General features: G+C 41.7%; 1 protein-coding gene across 3 annotated transcripts in view; it reads right to left on the bottom strand.

Annotated features, from left to right (window-relative positions):
- The window catches only part of FBN1 (fibrillin 1), a 145,578-nt gene that overhangs the window by 79,616 nt on the left and 50,794 nt on the right, over nt 1-15,168 (bottom strand). For all 3 annotated transcript variants that reach the window (XM_065847842.2, XM_071814092.1, XM_065847841.2), the window contains exons 7-10: nt 13,288-13,485; nt 10,006-10,131; nt 5,258-5,383; nt 1,346-1,504 (exon numbers count right to left, since the gene is read on the bottom strand). In XM_065847842.2, coding sequence (XP_065703914.1) covers nt 1,346-1,504; nt 5,258-5,383; nt 10,006-10,131; nt 13,288-13,485 — 609 coding nt within the window. The remainder of the gene's footprint in view (nt 1-1,345; nt 1,505-5,257; nt 5,384-10,005; nt 10,132-13,287; nt 13,486-15,168) is intronic.

The following is a 15,168-nucleotide window of genomic DNA, read 5'->3' as shown; positions in this document are numbered from 1 at the left end:
CTTGCTTTCTCAGGATACATTAAGGAATAACCGAACTCGATTAAATAATAACAGCAATACCTCACACACATGTAAGGCCTTTCAAAGAATTTCAAAGCACTTTTGAACAGAGTAATTTGCAGTCACAATTTATATACTCATTCAAAATAGAAGAAAAGAGAAAAGTGGCATGTAACCATGATCTGAAAGACCTTGCATGGATTTATGATTCAGGAAGTCCTGGTTTTAGCTCCTTCTCTACCACGTCTCAGTCTGCGGCCTTGGCCAAATTACTTCACTTTTCCACCCAGTTTATTCACCAGTTAGATATGAATAATTAGAAAGTATGTAAAGAAAACAGGGACTGTGTTAAGATTGAAAGCTTTCCCCTTGTCTTCCTATTTCAGATGAGCACCAATAGATTATACTACTTTGTTAGCATTATTCTAGCCAGTCTTGGACACATAACATCTTTAAATATTATTAATGAGATAGTGACAACACCAGGAAGAGTCTTCCAAGAATTCTGATCATAGATCTCTGCTCCAGTATTACGCAGTTTCACTCAAAGGATTAAAAACTAGAATAATAAAACCCTCCCATACATGACCTCTGACAACTTCTTCGGAGTTACACTGCTCTAGCGCTACAAGCCCCATTCCTCCCTAAATTCTGCACCTCCCTGAGCTCCTCTGCTCCCTTGAGCTCCTCCCATCAATCCTTAAGCTTCTTTTATTCTTTCTTTCTAAAGCATTTCATTAGGTCTCCAGTATTAAAGAATCTCAAAAACATCTTCCCTCCACTCTTAGTTTCACAATCTGCTCACCATCCTCTCTAAACTCCAATCTCACATTATCTGGGGTCTCAATACACAGGGAGGCGATAAAGTACAGCACATTTTGGTAGCAGGCAGATATCATGTTCCGTGCCAAAATTTAGGAAATAAATGGCACCTCAGAAAGCTAGACCTAAGGGGAAGGAAACCCCAGTTGTGCAATGAGAATGAAACTGCAGAGGGAATAGGGATCCATTAGAAGGCTCCGGAGGAAGACACTTGAGCCTGAAGAGGATGTTGAAAACAAAACCTGAATCAGGTAAGGTCAGAATAACCACGCTACAAAATATTAATTAGCAACAGATAAAATGCTTTGTCTATGTCTGCTTGTCCAAGCCTCCCAGGGGTCTGGAGCAACCTGCCATAGGAGGCTCTGCTTTCAGCAAGAGGGTTGGACTAAACAATATCCCAAGGTGCCCTCCAGCCTCAACCATTCTCTGTAGTTCTTTAATGAAAACATTACTGATAAAAGAAAATCACTGCCTAATTCAGTGCTCAACCACACTCCTAAGAATACAGGTGGGTTCATACCGGTGGATCTGATGGGGCACATTTCAGGAGCGGCGGCTGCACCTGCAGACCAGCATCGGCCGCTGTCACAGCAGCACTGCATTTTGGACAGAGGCTGGGGGAGCTGATTGCCACAGCGCCCGTTGGTCAGCGTAGAGAAGCAGTATCCAGGACGCACATCTGCCGAGAGAAAGAAACGGATATGTCATCACCAGGCCAGTGAGGAATGTGGCTTTCACAAAAGGGAAAGGTCCCATTTTTCTTGGATGAGTACATCATCAATGACATAGCACTTGCAACATTACAACCATCAGAAAGCAAAAGGCAGAAAACCAGAATAATCTAGATAATATTTGGGTCGCTTTGGATTCAGGTGTAACAGCTCCTGTGAGAGAGCTGAAGTGAAATATGGAGCAGCAATGAATTAATGAAGGCAAAAATAGAACAGAAACGTGTATTCAGTATATAATAAAATATGCTTCTCTGCCCCCAAAGAAAAGTTGCGGTGCCTAAAGACAGTACCAGATAAATTCTGTTGAAGCTTTGATTTGAAAGCCACTGATGTAGAGCAATAAACTCACAGCACTGCAGCTCTCAAAGCATTAATTCATTTTTCTTTAGTCACGGCTTCCCCAGCTGAAGCATGTAGTGATTTGACAAGACATAGGCTTGCAGGCAAGAAAGAGCAACGCAGCTTTAACTGGTGCCGTGGCGTTGTTTATGGAGATGTGCTGGCCTCCGGTCTCCAAAGGGCGAGCACGTGCCGTACAAAGAACGTCCTGTACCCAGATTTCCTACACTCAGCTCTCGCAACATCGCACAGAGATCCCCCAGCTTAGAGAAGGGAGAGAAAACGTGGACGGGAGCAAAAACTGAAAAAAACCCTCCTGTGATACAATCTGAACAATTGTTTCACAATACATCACATCATGTCAAACCCAACGTGTAATTTGATGCTGCACAATACACCAGACCAAGTTTGTTTCTAAAGTACACAAACAGTTGCTGTCAAGATGTAGAGGAAAAAGTTGTAGATATAACCTTAAGACAGCAGACACCATTCCCTAAAGAAACAGTATCTCTGTTATCCAGGGCATGGTGGACTCATCTGTCCAGTAACAGTGCTTTCCTGAGTTTCCTGGCTATTCTACTGGATATAAAATAAAGCAGGGAAGTTTCTTATTATTTTGAGGAAATTGATACATAGCGATATGTTGGGAGAGTCTGTGATGGTTCTGCCTTTTATTAGCGGGGACCCTGACCATGGATATTACTGGCAGTACAGTTAAAAGAAGCAGTTGGCCTTTGCTTCCAAAATTTAGTTAGTTCGCTCGTATTATCATATAATGGAGATCTGAAACGGGGAAAAAAAATAATCTGTTCAATTCTATTAGTGGTCCTCCATTTTCTCCTGGTACCCAACTAAACTGCCAAACACATACAGTCCTTAATCTACCATTTAAAAAATGAAATAAAGCTCTGATACAAACTGTTCCGTGCTCCATCTGTTATCATTTTGGTCCTCATATGAAGGGGAGAGATATTCAGGTGGCTGGTGTGATGGTGGGAGGATGATGAGGGAGGAAGTCCCCTAACAACCCTGGCGTCATCCTCTGTAACTCATCCTTCTCCCTTTTGGTCAGTATCACATTTTGAAACATTAAAAGCACGAATGGGCAGAAGTGGAAAAAGGATCTCCATGGGATCCACGCAAGCACACAATGTGCCATGAAGAGGTAAACACACAGCAAACATCTTTGTCTGCCTCAAGGTATAAGAGCTTACCCAAAAGCCACCTCATTCTCAGAGAAAGGCTGTAAGTTTCTGAGAAAAATGCCAGATTTGCCACATTTCTAACCAGAAATGATTTTTTTTTTTTCTTTTTTTTTTTTTTTCTTCTGTCTTTCTGTTCCAAATGGTAAAACACAGCAAACCAGCAAAACCGGCAGGAAACGACTTGTTTACTGTTTCAGCTTTTAAGATTTTGATATTTTTCAGTTAAGAAGCAGTATTTTGAAATGGCAAAAAATCACCATGAAAATAACTTGCAAGGAAAATGGGAAGGGAAGGGGAGGGAAGGGGAGGGGAGGGGAGGGGAGGGGAGGGGAGGGGAGGGGAGGGGAGGGGAGGGAGGGAGGGAGGGAGGGAGGGAGGAAGGGAAGGAAGGGAAGGAAGGGAAGGAAGGGAAGGAAGGGAAGGAAGGGAAGGAAGGGAAGGAAGGGAAGGAAGGGAAGGAAGGGAGGAAGGGAGGAAGGGAGGAAGGGAGGAAGGAAGGAAGGAAGGAAGGAAGGAAGGAAGGAAGGAAGGAAGGAAGGAAGGAAGGAAGGAAGGAAGGAAGGAGGCAGGCAGGCATCTAACAAATTGATGTCAGCTGGAATTACGGGCTAGCATCTTTCTTCACAGCACTCTTCACATAGTTGGGTTGAGATGTCCTGCTCTTGTTTCTGCTCTTTAGCTCTAGGAGACATTATCTTTGCTTTGCCTATTCCAGTTCTTAAGGTTTGTAATAAGGGAACTCGTGGTCCTCTGGGTGCTGGGCTCAGGGCTGCTCAGTTCCCATCCCATGGGGGACACATTTCTCAGGAGCGCTTCCTCATGTCTAACAGAATAGACACGTTCAGCTAACACTTGTCACTTAAGACAAGCATGTTGTGGTTAAATCAAGATTACACATTTTGCCCAGCTCAAATACAGATTTGGGCTCTGTTCTGGGTACTACAGCAAGTACGGAGTCTCCACATTAGACACGAATACATGAATCTGAAATATCTGTTGATAATTCATAGCGCTTCCCATTTAGCACGTTCTGCTTTGGACATAAAGTCAAAATTTTAATGATGGCTCACAGTCTGGCGTATTACTTAACACTGCCTGTCATCATTTAAATACCCCATTCTTTAGCTGCACTATTTGAGCCTACAAATACAGTGGATAAAAAAGGCTGGAAAAACACAGGAATATAAGCTGGGTGTGAATGCTGGGCAGTCCTGAGTGAGCAGTGGCTATAGAAAGTTTAAAGCATGTTGTGCATCTCTAGAACTTTTTTGGGAACAGAAAGGTGAATCCCCTTCATAAATATCAAGTACAAGCAGCAATCAATTATTTCACAATCCACAATCATTTAGGACCTATTTATCTGAAGCTATAAAAACAACTCCCACTGGCATTTTGAGCGTACAGTATGGATCCAATCTCCCAAAATGCTATTCTTGACAATGGAAGAAATATAGTTCATTTCTCACAACTTGCAGAAATAGAATGGCACCACTCAAAATTAATCCTAACCCAAACTACATCCAGATCTCCTGGGGAAGTTAATATTATTTGGCACTTTTGTTGTGGAGTTGGTTTTCTTTTCCCAAACGATTTTCTCCCAAAGGTGTGAAACACAAGGTGCTCTCTTGAACCCAAGTCCTGGCACTGTGTATGAGCTTTTAAATAAACAAGCCAAAATCGAGCAAATAAACCTTCCACTTGATTCTCAAATGACAATAATTGCTCAAAATTCAGCACTCCAAGTGAAAAAAGAAATTAAGGGTCGTAACACTTGAAATGAAGGAAAAAAAAATGTTGTTTGAGGTGATTGTCTTCTTTATCAAGTATATTTACTTTCTTAAATGGCTGCTGAATACAACAAGGACTAAATCAAAGACAAATGAGAGCAAGACTACCAAGATCTATTAAAAAAACTCTGCCTATTATAAGGCATAACAGTAAATCTGTAATAAGAAAAATGAAAGGAAAAGTCACAATGAAGAGAGAAAGAGGAAACACATACATACATACATATATAGGCACATGGTGTACTTCTATATAAAAGAAGGAGTTCAAGATAACAAGCTGAAACACATTTTTGGGACACTGTTACCCATTTTAGATATTCATGAACATTCATGACACCTACTGTCCTATTATTCACAGGATTCTACTCACCTATGCACTTTAAGCCATCGGGAGCTGTGTAAAACCCGGGAGGACACTTGCAGAAGTAACTGCTCACTGTGTTTGAACACTCTCCTCCGTCACAAATTCCAGGAATAGTGCTGCATTCATCAATATCTTCAAGGCAAAAAGAGAAGCAGGGGCAGGTTAGCTCAGTTCTGGCACAAGAACAGGCGTTTCATAATTAGTATTAATGATCAAATTCAGTGTGGTCTGAGACCCCTACTAACTTAGGTACCAGGGCCATAGCCAGCAGTTTTGAATCAGGACCTTTTGTCAGGCATCCCAGTGAAACAGAACCTAAGAGAATACTGTATCTCTAAAGTGCAAAGTTTGTTTTACTGCTTATAATGACAGGAAAATCCTGAAATGCAGAGATATTTACTAACTGTAAGTAAACCATAACCCCTCCAGTTTGAATTCTGCACACTAGAGCTAAGAGAACTGTCACAGGGTCTGTAATGACCATAGTGATCAGGAGCTTAATTGTAATGTCTCATGGTATTTCCAGCATCTCCTGGCACCATAGAGATGCAAGGGTTCACTACGGACTCCAAGGGAATTGCAGCACCTACTGAATTGCCCATCCTGCTTGCTGCACTCGGCGTTTTCTAGAAATCCCTCACAAAAAAAGCTCGGAGCAGACAGGCACTGTTGAACTAATGCAATCTGACAGGATTATAGCTCAGAGCAGGATGACTGCAGGGAACAAAAATGACCTTTCCTGGCTTTCTCCACCAAGTGAACATTCTGAAGTTTCAACAGATTTCTAGACAGAAACTGAAACATCTACTGCAGGAGTCAGGCAATGTCCATAATTCCCCTTAGGTTTTTGTCAGCGATTTTAAAATAAAAGTCCGTATCATTATTTTCTTCAATAACGAATCTCAATCCACTTACTAAATCATCATCATGGATCCAATGCAGAAAAATTTTCAAAGTCAGCAGAAAAAAACCTAACAAATACCTTCTTTTACCTGAGCATAGCTGCACACCTGAACAGAGGGAACTCGGATGGTTTCTTCCTCAGCTAGGGGTTTATGTTATCTGCAGTCATGTGAATAACAACCTATGCCAGCCCCAGCTGCTCCTTCATTACCATCAGTAGCCCGCCTGAGATGTGCAGTTACTTCTCCCCTGGTTTCCAGCGACTCTTAACAATGCAGATGTATCAACTTAGCACTGCTCTCACCTTCTAGGAACCTGGAGCTTACAAACAGCTCGCTTTTTTCCATGGTACCTACCAGAAGAATCAGCCAAGCAGAACACAAAGGGAGGTTATACTATAGAGCAGGGGTGTCGAACTCATGTTCACTGGGGCCACGTCAGCCTCGTGGTTGCCTTCAAAGGGCCAAATGTAATTTTAGGACTGTATGAATGTAATTACTCCTCCCAGTGTGACCCCCAGTGAAAATGAGCTTGACACCCCTGCTCTAGAGTGATCAACGACAACTGCCTGTCGCATCCACCTACAATCAACCAGTTGCTCTCCCAACAGGGAGAATGGAGCCAGAAATCACGGCAGCACAGGACTCTATGCAAGCTCTCCTCCAGAGATCTACAAACAGTTAGACACATGGCTGGAATAATGATTTCACCAACCACAAAAATCTCTGAGACAAAATACTGCAACACCACCCAACACGCCAAGGCAAGGAGTGAATAATATCGTAGTCATTAAAAATGATTGGAGGAATTTAAATGTAACGCCTAAACTGGAATTTGGCCCCAACAGATGGGGGAACACCCAAAGTCCCACAGGACTGTTAATGAGTATTTTAGCAAGTAGAGAGGATCTCTGTTCTACTTCTCTTGTGAAGACAGCAATATAAAAATTAAATAATACAAAAATTATCAAGTCCTCTCCCCCTAGCTAAAGCACTGGGTGCTCTAACGCCTTTGTGAACCCCTCGCCTTGGCAGGAAAGAAGTGGAGGGACTGGGATGGCATACGGATAACCAGACCTCATGGACCAACCCACCCCAAGTGGCACGGGGCCCCGGGCCCCCCGCGCACACATTCCTCCCCAGCATCCTGCCAGCTGTCGTGATGTGGGTCACATTCCTCGCCTGGGTGTGGGACAGGGGAGTGACTTTTTGTGCAGTGCTACTTCAAGGGTGTTGCCAAAGCCTCCAGTCCGAGTGCCCTGGGAGCACTGCTGAGAGACTGCTGGCTTCTGCTCCAGGATTATACTCCACAGGAGTCGCAAAAGGCTCAGTGACAAAAAATGTGGAAATTGAATTTTGGTCTGAATAGAGCCCTTAATTAACAGAGAAAAATGCAATTGGAAATGGATCAGATTCAAGCATTTTCTGACTCAAATTCACCAGTGTTTATCTTAAAGTCAGTATTGCCACTGTTTATATAGAGACCAACCTTTTTAAAAGCAAAATCATCACTTTATTTTAGGGTTGAGCTTAACACAAACAGTATTTCACTATTTATATTAGTGTTGACATTCATATAAGCAAGATTGTCATTGTTAAGTATGCGAGTTTAATAAAGGTAACCATACTCGATGTACTCGCAGATGTAAATGTCACTCCAGGAAAAATTACTCCTCCCAATCACCACAAGAAACTATTTACCTCAGCATTAATGCAACTGGAAGAGGAATGGCGATATGAAGCAGTGAAATAATGTAACATTTAAATTCCAGTTTTCCACCAGCCATGCTCATGTAAAGAGAACTTAGCCCAACACACCTCATTTCCCATCTTGTTGCATTGTCTAATTACACCTGATTATATCAATCATAATCTTACCTTAACGGGGACCCACTGAACAAACAGTACTGGTCGTTCAGTAGGCACCTCCCAGTTCTACCAAATCAGTGACCACGGACACATTACAGCTGCCAGAAGTTCTGCTGGTTGGATAGGAAGTTAAACCAAGTACTTGACCAGATGTTAATTATTATCTATTAAAATTAATCCCAGTTAACTATTGTAAGGCAAATACGTTGTCTTATATTGGAGCTTTGAACTTAAAACCTGAAGGGATAATTTAAAAAAGCAGAAAGGGTTTTCTGTTGTTATGTGATTATGCTCTTAACAGTTGAATCACTACCCTATTTCATGCCACTGGTATAAACATGCCACTTTTAACTCCTCGTATTGTATTCACACCTACACATCTTTAACTCAAATTGCTTCGTACAGGCAATATGAAGATGTACTGAAAGTAAGTCTCTGCCTGTTGAGGTTCAAAAATGTATAGGTATGGAACTGAGGAAAGGAAACTTCATCTTATCTCGCAGCCAGGCAATAACTCCAAAGAGATTCGACAAGATGGGGCAGGAAATTCGTGGCAGGATTTAGGAAATAACCAAGCTATCGCAGGTTTTTGGGTCCGCTCCCTCAACTATTACCAAGGGCAGGCTCTGAATGTGGTGGTTGTTTGGGTTTTTTTGTTCTTTGTGGGTTTTTTTGTGTTTGGTTTGTTTGTTTTTACATGATTCAGCAATCGAAAACACCACAGGAATGTTTATACAATGCAGCCTATGCAAGCCTACAGTTCTCAGTCTTTCAAGTACTAATTCTTAACAAGGCACAAGTTCAGCCTTTCCTATTCACCATGTTCTTGGTCCTTCATCCACACAAGGAAACACTTGCAATGTTGTTCTACCCCAAAGCTGGGTCACTTTCTGCCCAAACCATTGGCAGTCAATATGAAAACATGCTGTGTACAAACTCTTCTGAAATTGCCTTCCCTAACCTGTGGTTAAATTATCAAGTCTTGCTTGAAATAGGGAGTTTTCTTTTGAAAGAGTAAGTCATAATTCTTTCAAAACGACTAAAAAAATTCGAGTGCTTCCTTAAAGGCATCTGATGCAAAACAGGGTGGTGCACGAACATCGTACTCCCGCAGTCTCACACCTTTATGATCATGAAAGCTGGGACTCCCAAATCACTGACCACTTATCCAACTTCGATGCTTCATTTAATTTTTGTCTAACAACTGAGAATCAGTTGTCTGACTTTGACAATTATCTGGACTTCACAGTAAAGAAAATTAACCAAAATTGTGGAACTGACACATTTTAGTACTACGTTCCTCATGTATCCAAAATTCTCTTAGAGTAAAGGAGACATCTATGCCTGAATATTATACTATAGAGAAAAAACACTAGCAAATCGCAGTTAAAAGTTAGCAAGATTCCATCATCATGCAGTGCACATTTCCACACTGATATCTAGCACCTGTTGGACTTCCAAAATCAGATGACCAACAGAGAAAGGTAAAATGTTTGTCCTTCTCTAACATGTGCAGCTGTAAGGATGAGTTTAGAGCATAGTCCTGCAATCTTCATTGAGAGGGCTGAACTCCCATCAGTGTTAAGCACAGTTTGCCTGAGTAGGTGGAAATGTGCTGAGCCTTCCAGTCATATACACGTTTTTGTCAAAAGATCCACATAGAAACGTGTGCCTCAAGCATTTCTAAAGCAACATATTGGTTAAAAATATATTTAGTTTTACTGTTTAATTTGCTTCAGATGTACCTTTATGTCTGTAAAATGTTACATGAATAAAAGGCTGGAAAAAACTGCAGGGTCAATATTTAAGAATCTCTGGTTTAGAAGGAGAAAGACCATTATTCGTATTTATTGTGAAGAATGCTATTAGCATATGCAAGGCAAAAGAAACTGAAAAGTTTGCTACAAACCTCTAAACAAAGTTGGCCCCAAAAAGCAGACTTTTCCCTCTTTGCTTTCAGAAGAAAGTTCTAAAAGTTCTTACCATCACATTTTTGTGTCACTTCATTAAACTTGTGTCCAGCTGGGCATTTGCACTCAAAAGATCCAACAGTATTAATGCAATTTCCCCCTTGACAGATCCCAGGGATGCCTTGGCATTCGTCCACATCTATCATACAAAAAGGAAAAAACAGCCACTTTTAATTCATTTCTCAAGAACAGCCATAATAATTTGTCTACACAGAAATTAAAGTAAATATGCCTAAAACCATTCTTCACCCATCATAATATTATGATACTTGCTTGCGAAGACAGACACTAATTTTGTAATTACTCTGTGAGAAGTATGATTAAGTACACTACTCTAAATATTTTCTGCAAGAAATCACATGGTTATTATTGTTACAGACATTAACCATCCTACTGCTATTGCTTTGTTTTTCCAAAACATCTGGGGAATGGTGTGCAGAGAACACCACCTGCCAAAAGCCAGGTTCCTCTGAACTATCTGAAGCTGGGCACCCAGCACCACTTCCCTCTCTGAAAATCTGGACAAGTCCATACAGTGCAGAGCCCACTGGCAAGAGATGCAGGATCTCACGGAGAGGCAGGCAGATCAGCACCAACGATTGTAAACCGTGTTTAGAATTTGATTCAAGGAGTTTCATAGCCATAATTAATGTCTCAGGAGGAATTATTAATGACCTGCTTAGACAGTGGTAAACTTGGGAAGTTTTTTTCCCCTTTATTTCTCTCTTCGCCTTTGATTTTTTCACTCAGGAAAATGAAACAACAAAGACGATGTCGCAGGCTAGGTAGGAAGCTCAAGACAAACATTTTCAAGAGGCCCCAGTTTTTGGCCTCACGGCTATTTTAGCACAACATGTGTGTCATCACTTAGCTGCAGAAGTGTTGCTACAGCTTAGTAACAGCTCGAGAAAAGAGACTTAAGGAGGAGGAGTGGCATTGCAATAGGAGACAGTGGAGGTCTGGCTCACCATCCCCAGGGCTGCCCCGTGTCTGCTGCTCCCGGTCCTTTGGGAGCAAACAGAGAACTCGCCACTCTCCACCCCAAACGCCTGCGCTTCCCCCGTTTCCCCAGGGAGCACCAGCTCCTGCTGGTAAAACCCCATTTCTTGAATGCTTGGGCTTCACACTAGGATCAGTTTCAACACAGGGACAGACACAAGCTGAAGGAGATGATGCCTTCAAATCTCCCTTTAAAAATCACAGAGAGCCAGCTGTAATGTGTCTTGGAGTCTGAAAAGCAAAGTATTATGTCTGTACAAAAGGCCAAGAGGCAATTTCCCTGGGAGCCACAAGTAGGAAGTCTGAGCAAGGCCAAGGGCCAGACGCACAGCGCTTTGGACCAAATGGCACCCCCAAGCCGGGGGGCAGCAGCATTGGCAGAGCGGGGCTGTGCCTGTGCTAATGCTGGGGGGCACAGGGAACTACCCCAACCCCAGCACCCTTAGCATTGCCCCTGGGAGCAGAGCCACAGCAATATGCTGTGCCGTACTAACAGGCACCAGCCAGACTCCACGGCACTGCACTGACTTAAAAAATAGTTAAAAAAATGGAAGCGGTGCTCCTGAGTCACGACGTCTGTTTCACAATCCCACCTCTGGCTTTCACTTTCCGACTTTGTACCTTTAAAAACTTCAGCTGTGATATTAATTTAACTTTCGGCCAGACAGACAAAGTCAAACCGTGGGCAGTGATATTGTATTTACTTCTTAAAATAAACTTGCCCTCCCCTCTGTTTTATTTTTTCTGACTTCTCCACACAATAATAACGGTTCCTTTTTCTCTTCAGAGAACCTGGATTTTATTTGACCTGCTTTCCTTTATTGAGATTGAATATGGATGTGAAATCCCTGAAATGTCTTCAGTCTGAATGGATGTTATCTGATTTCAAAAGGACTGGATTCAGTACAATTGCACGAAAAATAAAGCTAATATGCGGTTCCATGGCAGATCTGTTGAGATTATGAACACATTACAAGAGAAGGGAAAACTGGAAAGTACAAGTCAAACATACAGGGCCAAAACTGTGCTGGCACCACATACAGATCAGCGAAAATGTAGCTGCATGCTAAGAAACGCACAGCGAGCAGAAGCAGCTTCATTCCGAAGCGCACAAACCCATTGGAGAGGTCACCGCAGCTTTTCTGTCACATAACCAATATAACTAGGTGGGGCATGAGTTCAGGGGTGTGGGCCACATATTTCTGCACATAAGATTTCAGAAATGTCCTGAACCCTCGATTCACAGATTTTGTACAATTTAGTTCTGACCTTTACAGTGAGAGGGGGGAACAGAATGCTCGAGGTCAAAATATGCGCATATTATGCAACATACACAAACATGCCCATCTCGAAGTTCATCATCTGCAGGCACCAACCAAGATCTGGCCTCTCACGGAGGATATCTCCATGTTTTAATGCAATGGAATGCCTTGAAGTCCTTCGTAGGAATTTCATGTTTAAATAAAATTACTCGTAGATTTCTAATCTTTATCTCCCCTATTTTCAAAAATATTGTAACTTATTAGAAAATGTTAGACAGATTGAAATAAACTAGCCCAAAAGATATGGTCCTGGGAATTTATAATCCACATCAGTTGAATACATAGCTGCCCCTGTTAACTTTCTCCTGTTTCCTGCCAGACATCCAGACAATAAAAGAATTTATACAGCTGGAAGTATTAGAATAAAAGCCAAAAGCAGTGTAAGGACTTTCTATGGTAAGGCATGCTCAAAAAGAAGTAAGCAACATCTGGGTGGATTTTACGATTTGAAACAAATGCAAATTCATTTCCAAAATTATATAAAATAAATAATAGGGCATTTCAAATGGCACAATACAGTTTTCTCCAGGTCGATGCAGTGTAGCTCAAGAGATAAGACACCCAAGTTGAACCCAAAGTCAACAAATTTTAGCTAAAAACTCCCACACCAGATAAATGGAACAGTATTGCCACAGACTGATTTTTGAGTGTTTTGAGGGCTTTTTGAAACACCATCAATTCCTCGAGCGGTTCACTCCGAAAAACACCATTACAGAACCAAGGGAAAGGGCTGCTGGCAGTGAGAAATTCATTAAGATGCTGAGTGCTCTCACATGACCTAAGTTACTAATGTACTCACTCGAACATCAGGCACTCACTGAATCATGAAGTAATGCATCTGACAATGTTTTTCCATTCTTCACACATATAGCTGAGAATGGCTTAGGACAGGTTATTCAGAGCAGCATAACTCAATTAAGAATAATCCAGTAACAATTTCAGCAGCTTTTGGGGAAGCTTTGCTGCTAACTTACCTTGACAGGCCCCCGTCCGATGGTTTGGAATGAAGCCTCGGCGGCAGGGATGCGGCTGGGCAGGACACATCTCGCAGGGGTGGCCCCACGCTCTCCCAACCGTTGCGCAGCAGAGGGTTTTTGTGCAGACGATTCCACTGAGCTGGCCCTGGCACATCTGGTTGGTTATCAAAGCAAAGCAAGGGCCGGTTCTGTAATCTGTGGCAAAGACAGGAAACCTAATCAGCGTCACAATAAAAACGCACAACGATCACAATAAAGCAAAACAATGGCACATTTAGGCAAGTCTGCTGCAAATGAAATGCCCAGCAGCCCAACAATTTTACTCAGCCGTGTTCTGCAGAGGATTTTTCTCGAGTTTTCCTCTTATTCAAATCCACTGAAAATAAGCAGCTCTATAAAGACATTGTGACTATTTTACCACGAGTATTATATACTTAAGATTCTGCAGGTCCCCTTTGCTACTTGGGAGGTCTTTTCATCAGTTTGTTTTAAATATTCAGTGCATTAATTAAAATAATAGTGATAAAAGAGTTAGGATGTTTATTCCCACAAGTGTTGTTCTCAAATGAGCCTCAAGGGAAAAGAATACAGACTGCAGGAAGTTTTTTGAGGACAGTTTTCGCTGTTACTCAGGCACACGCTATACCAGATACGTGGGTACGGCTGAACGCAGGGCATGTGTGGCACATCTGCTTCCATTTGTTCATGGTAGGACAGGCCACTTAGCCAACAGACACAATTAAACTAAGATGTTAATAAAACACTAGTAGGCTTTATTTTGTTCCACTCTCCAAGGGCAACAACTAAACAGCTGTGCTGCCAACTCCTGCCGTCTCCTGCACATCCGGGGTGCGCACTCCGCTTCATTCTCCACAAGCAACCCTAAGTGGTTTTGTGTTATGGTGCAGCAGGACAGAGTCCAGCATCCTGTAGGAAGAGCCAGCAAATCCTGAACCTGGTATTTGTCTGTACTGAAAAGGTTACCAGGTTCATCAGCCCAGGTCACTACATAACCCACACTTAGAGTCCTGACATTATCAACTCCTCCAATTCTTGAGCCATTTCCAAACTTTGTTAACAATTACATTTCCACTAAATCATTGGTAAATTGTGTTAAATAAGGCAGAAGTAAGAACAGATGCCGTTCTGATCTGCCCCATTTCCCCACAGCAGGTGCATCTTGAAATCTATCATTTAACTACTTTTCATTCCAATCCAGGGATGCTATGTCCATATACTATAAACCTGATTAATCAAGTGACTTGTTGATATAATAAATAAAATGGCTCACAGAAGTCGTGTAAGCTGTACAATAGTGCTATATTGTTACTATTATCTTCATCAATTGTGATCTTCTCAGAAAGGATATCAAATGAGTTTGAAAGCATATTTCTCATAAACTTGAAATAAATGACACTAAATACTATTGAAACTTCATTAACTATGTGCTATACCTTATAACTGCTACTCTTTTGCCTGTTTAACAGGCCTATAATCACCCAGACCATCCCTTTTCCATTTAAAATATTAGAAATGCAATAATTTTCTTCTATCCCCTCCACACAATAAAGCTGCATTTACTGAACCCTTGTCCCAGCTCTTCCGCAGCATGAAATGGGTCAGAATCTCTGATAACATCTCTCTTACTCTTGGTTACTTAATTCTTTTTCACTATTGTAACTTTTTTTTTTGGCTTGCTCTTTCTCATTGTGTCCCTTTACTTCCCATATTAACTTTCTACACTACAGCTACTATCAATTTCTTTTGCCATTTTTAAGCATTTTTGTAACGTTGTCTTTCTCATTTCTCATTGCAGAAAAGCTGCTTTGGAAGCACGGACTACAAAACCAAATATTACCAGCTTTATCTTATTCCTTC

The sequence above is a fragment of the Patagioenas fasciata genome, chromosome 12, assembly GCF_037038585.1.
Source record: "Patagioenas fasciata isolate bPatFas1 chromosome 12, bPatFas1.hap1, whole genome shotgun sequence".
NCBI classification, from domain to species: domain Eukaryota; kingdom Metazoa; phylum Chordata; class Aves; order Columbiformes; family Columbidae; genus Patagioenas; species Patagioenas fasciata.
Note: the sequence above shows the minus strand (reverse complement) of the source record. Positions and strands in the feature narration are given on the sequence as shown.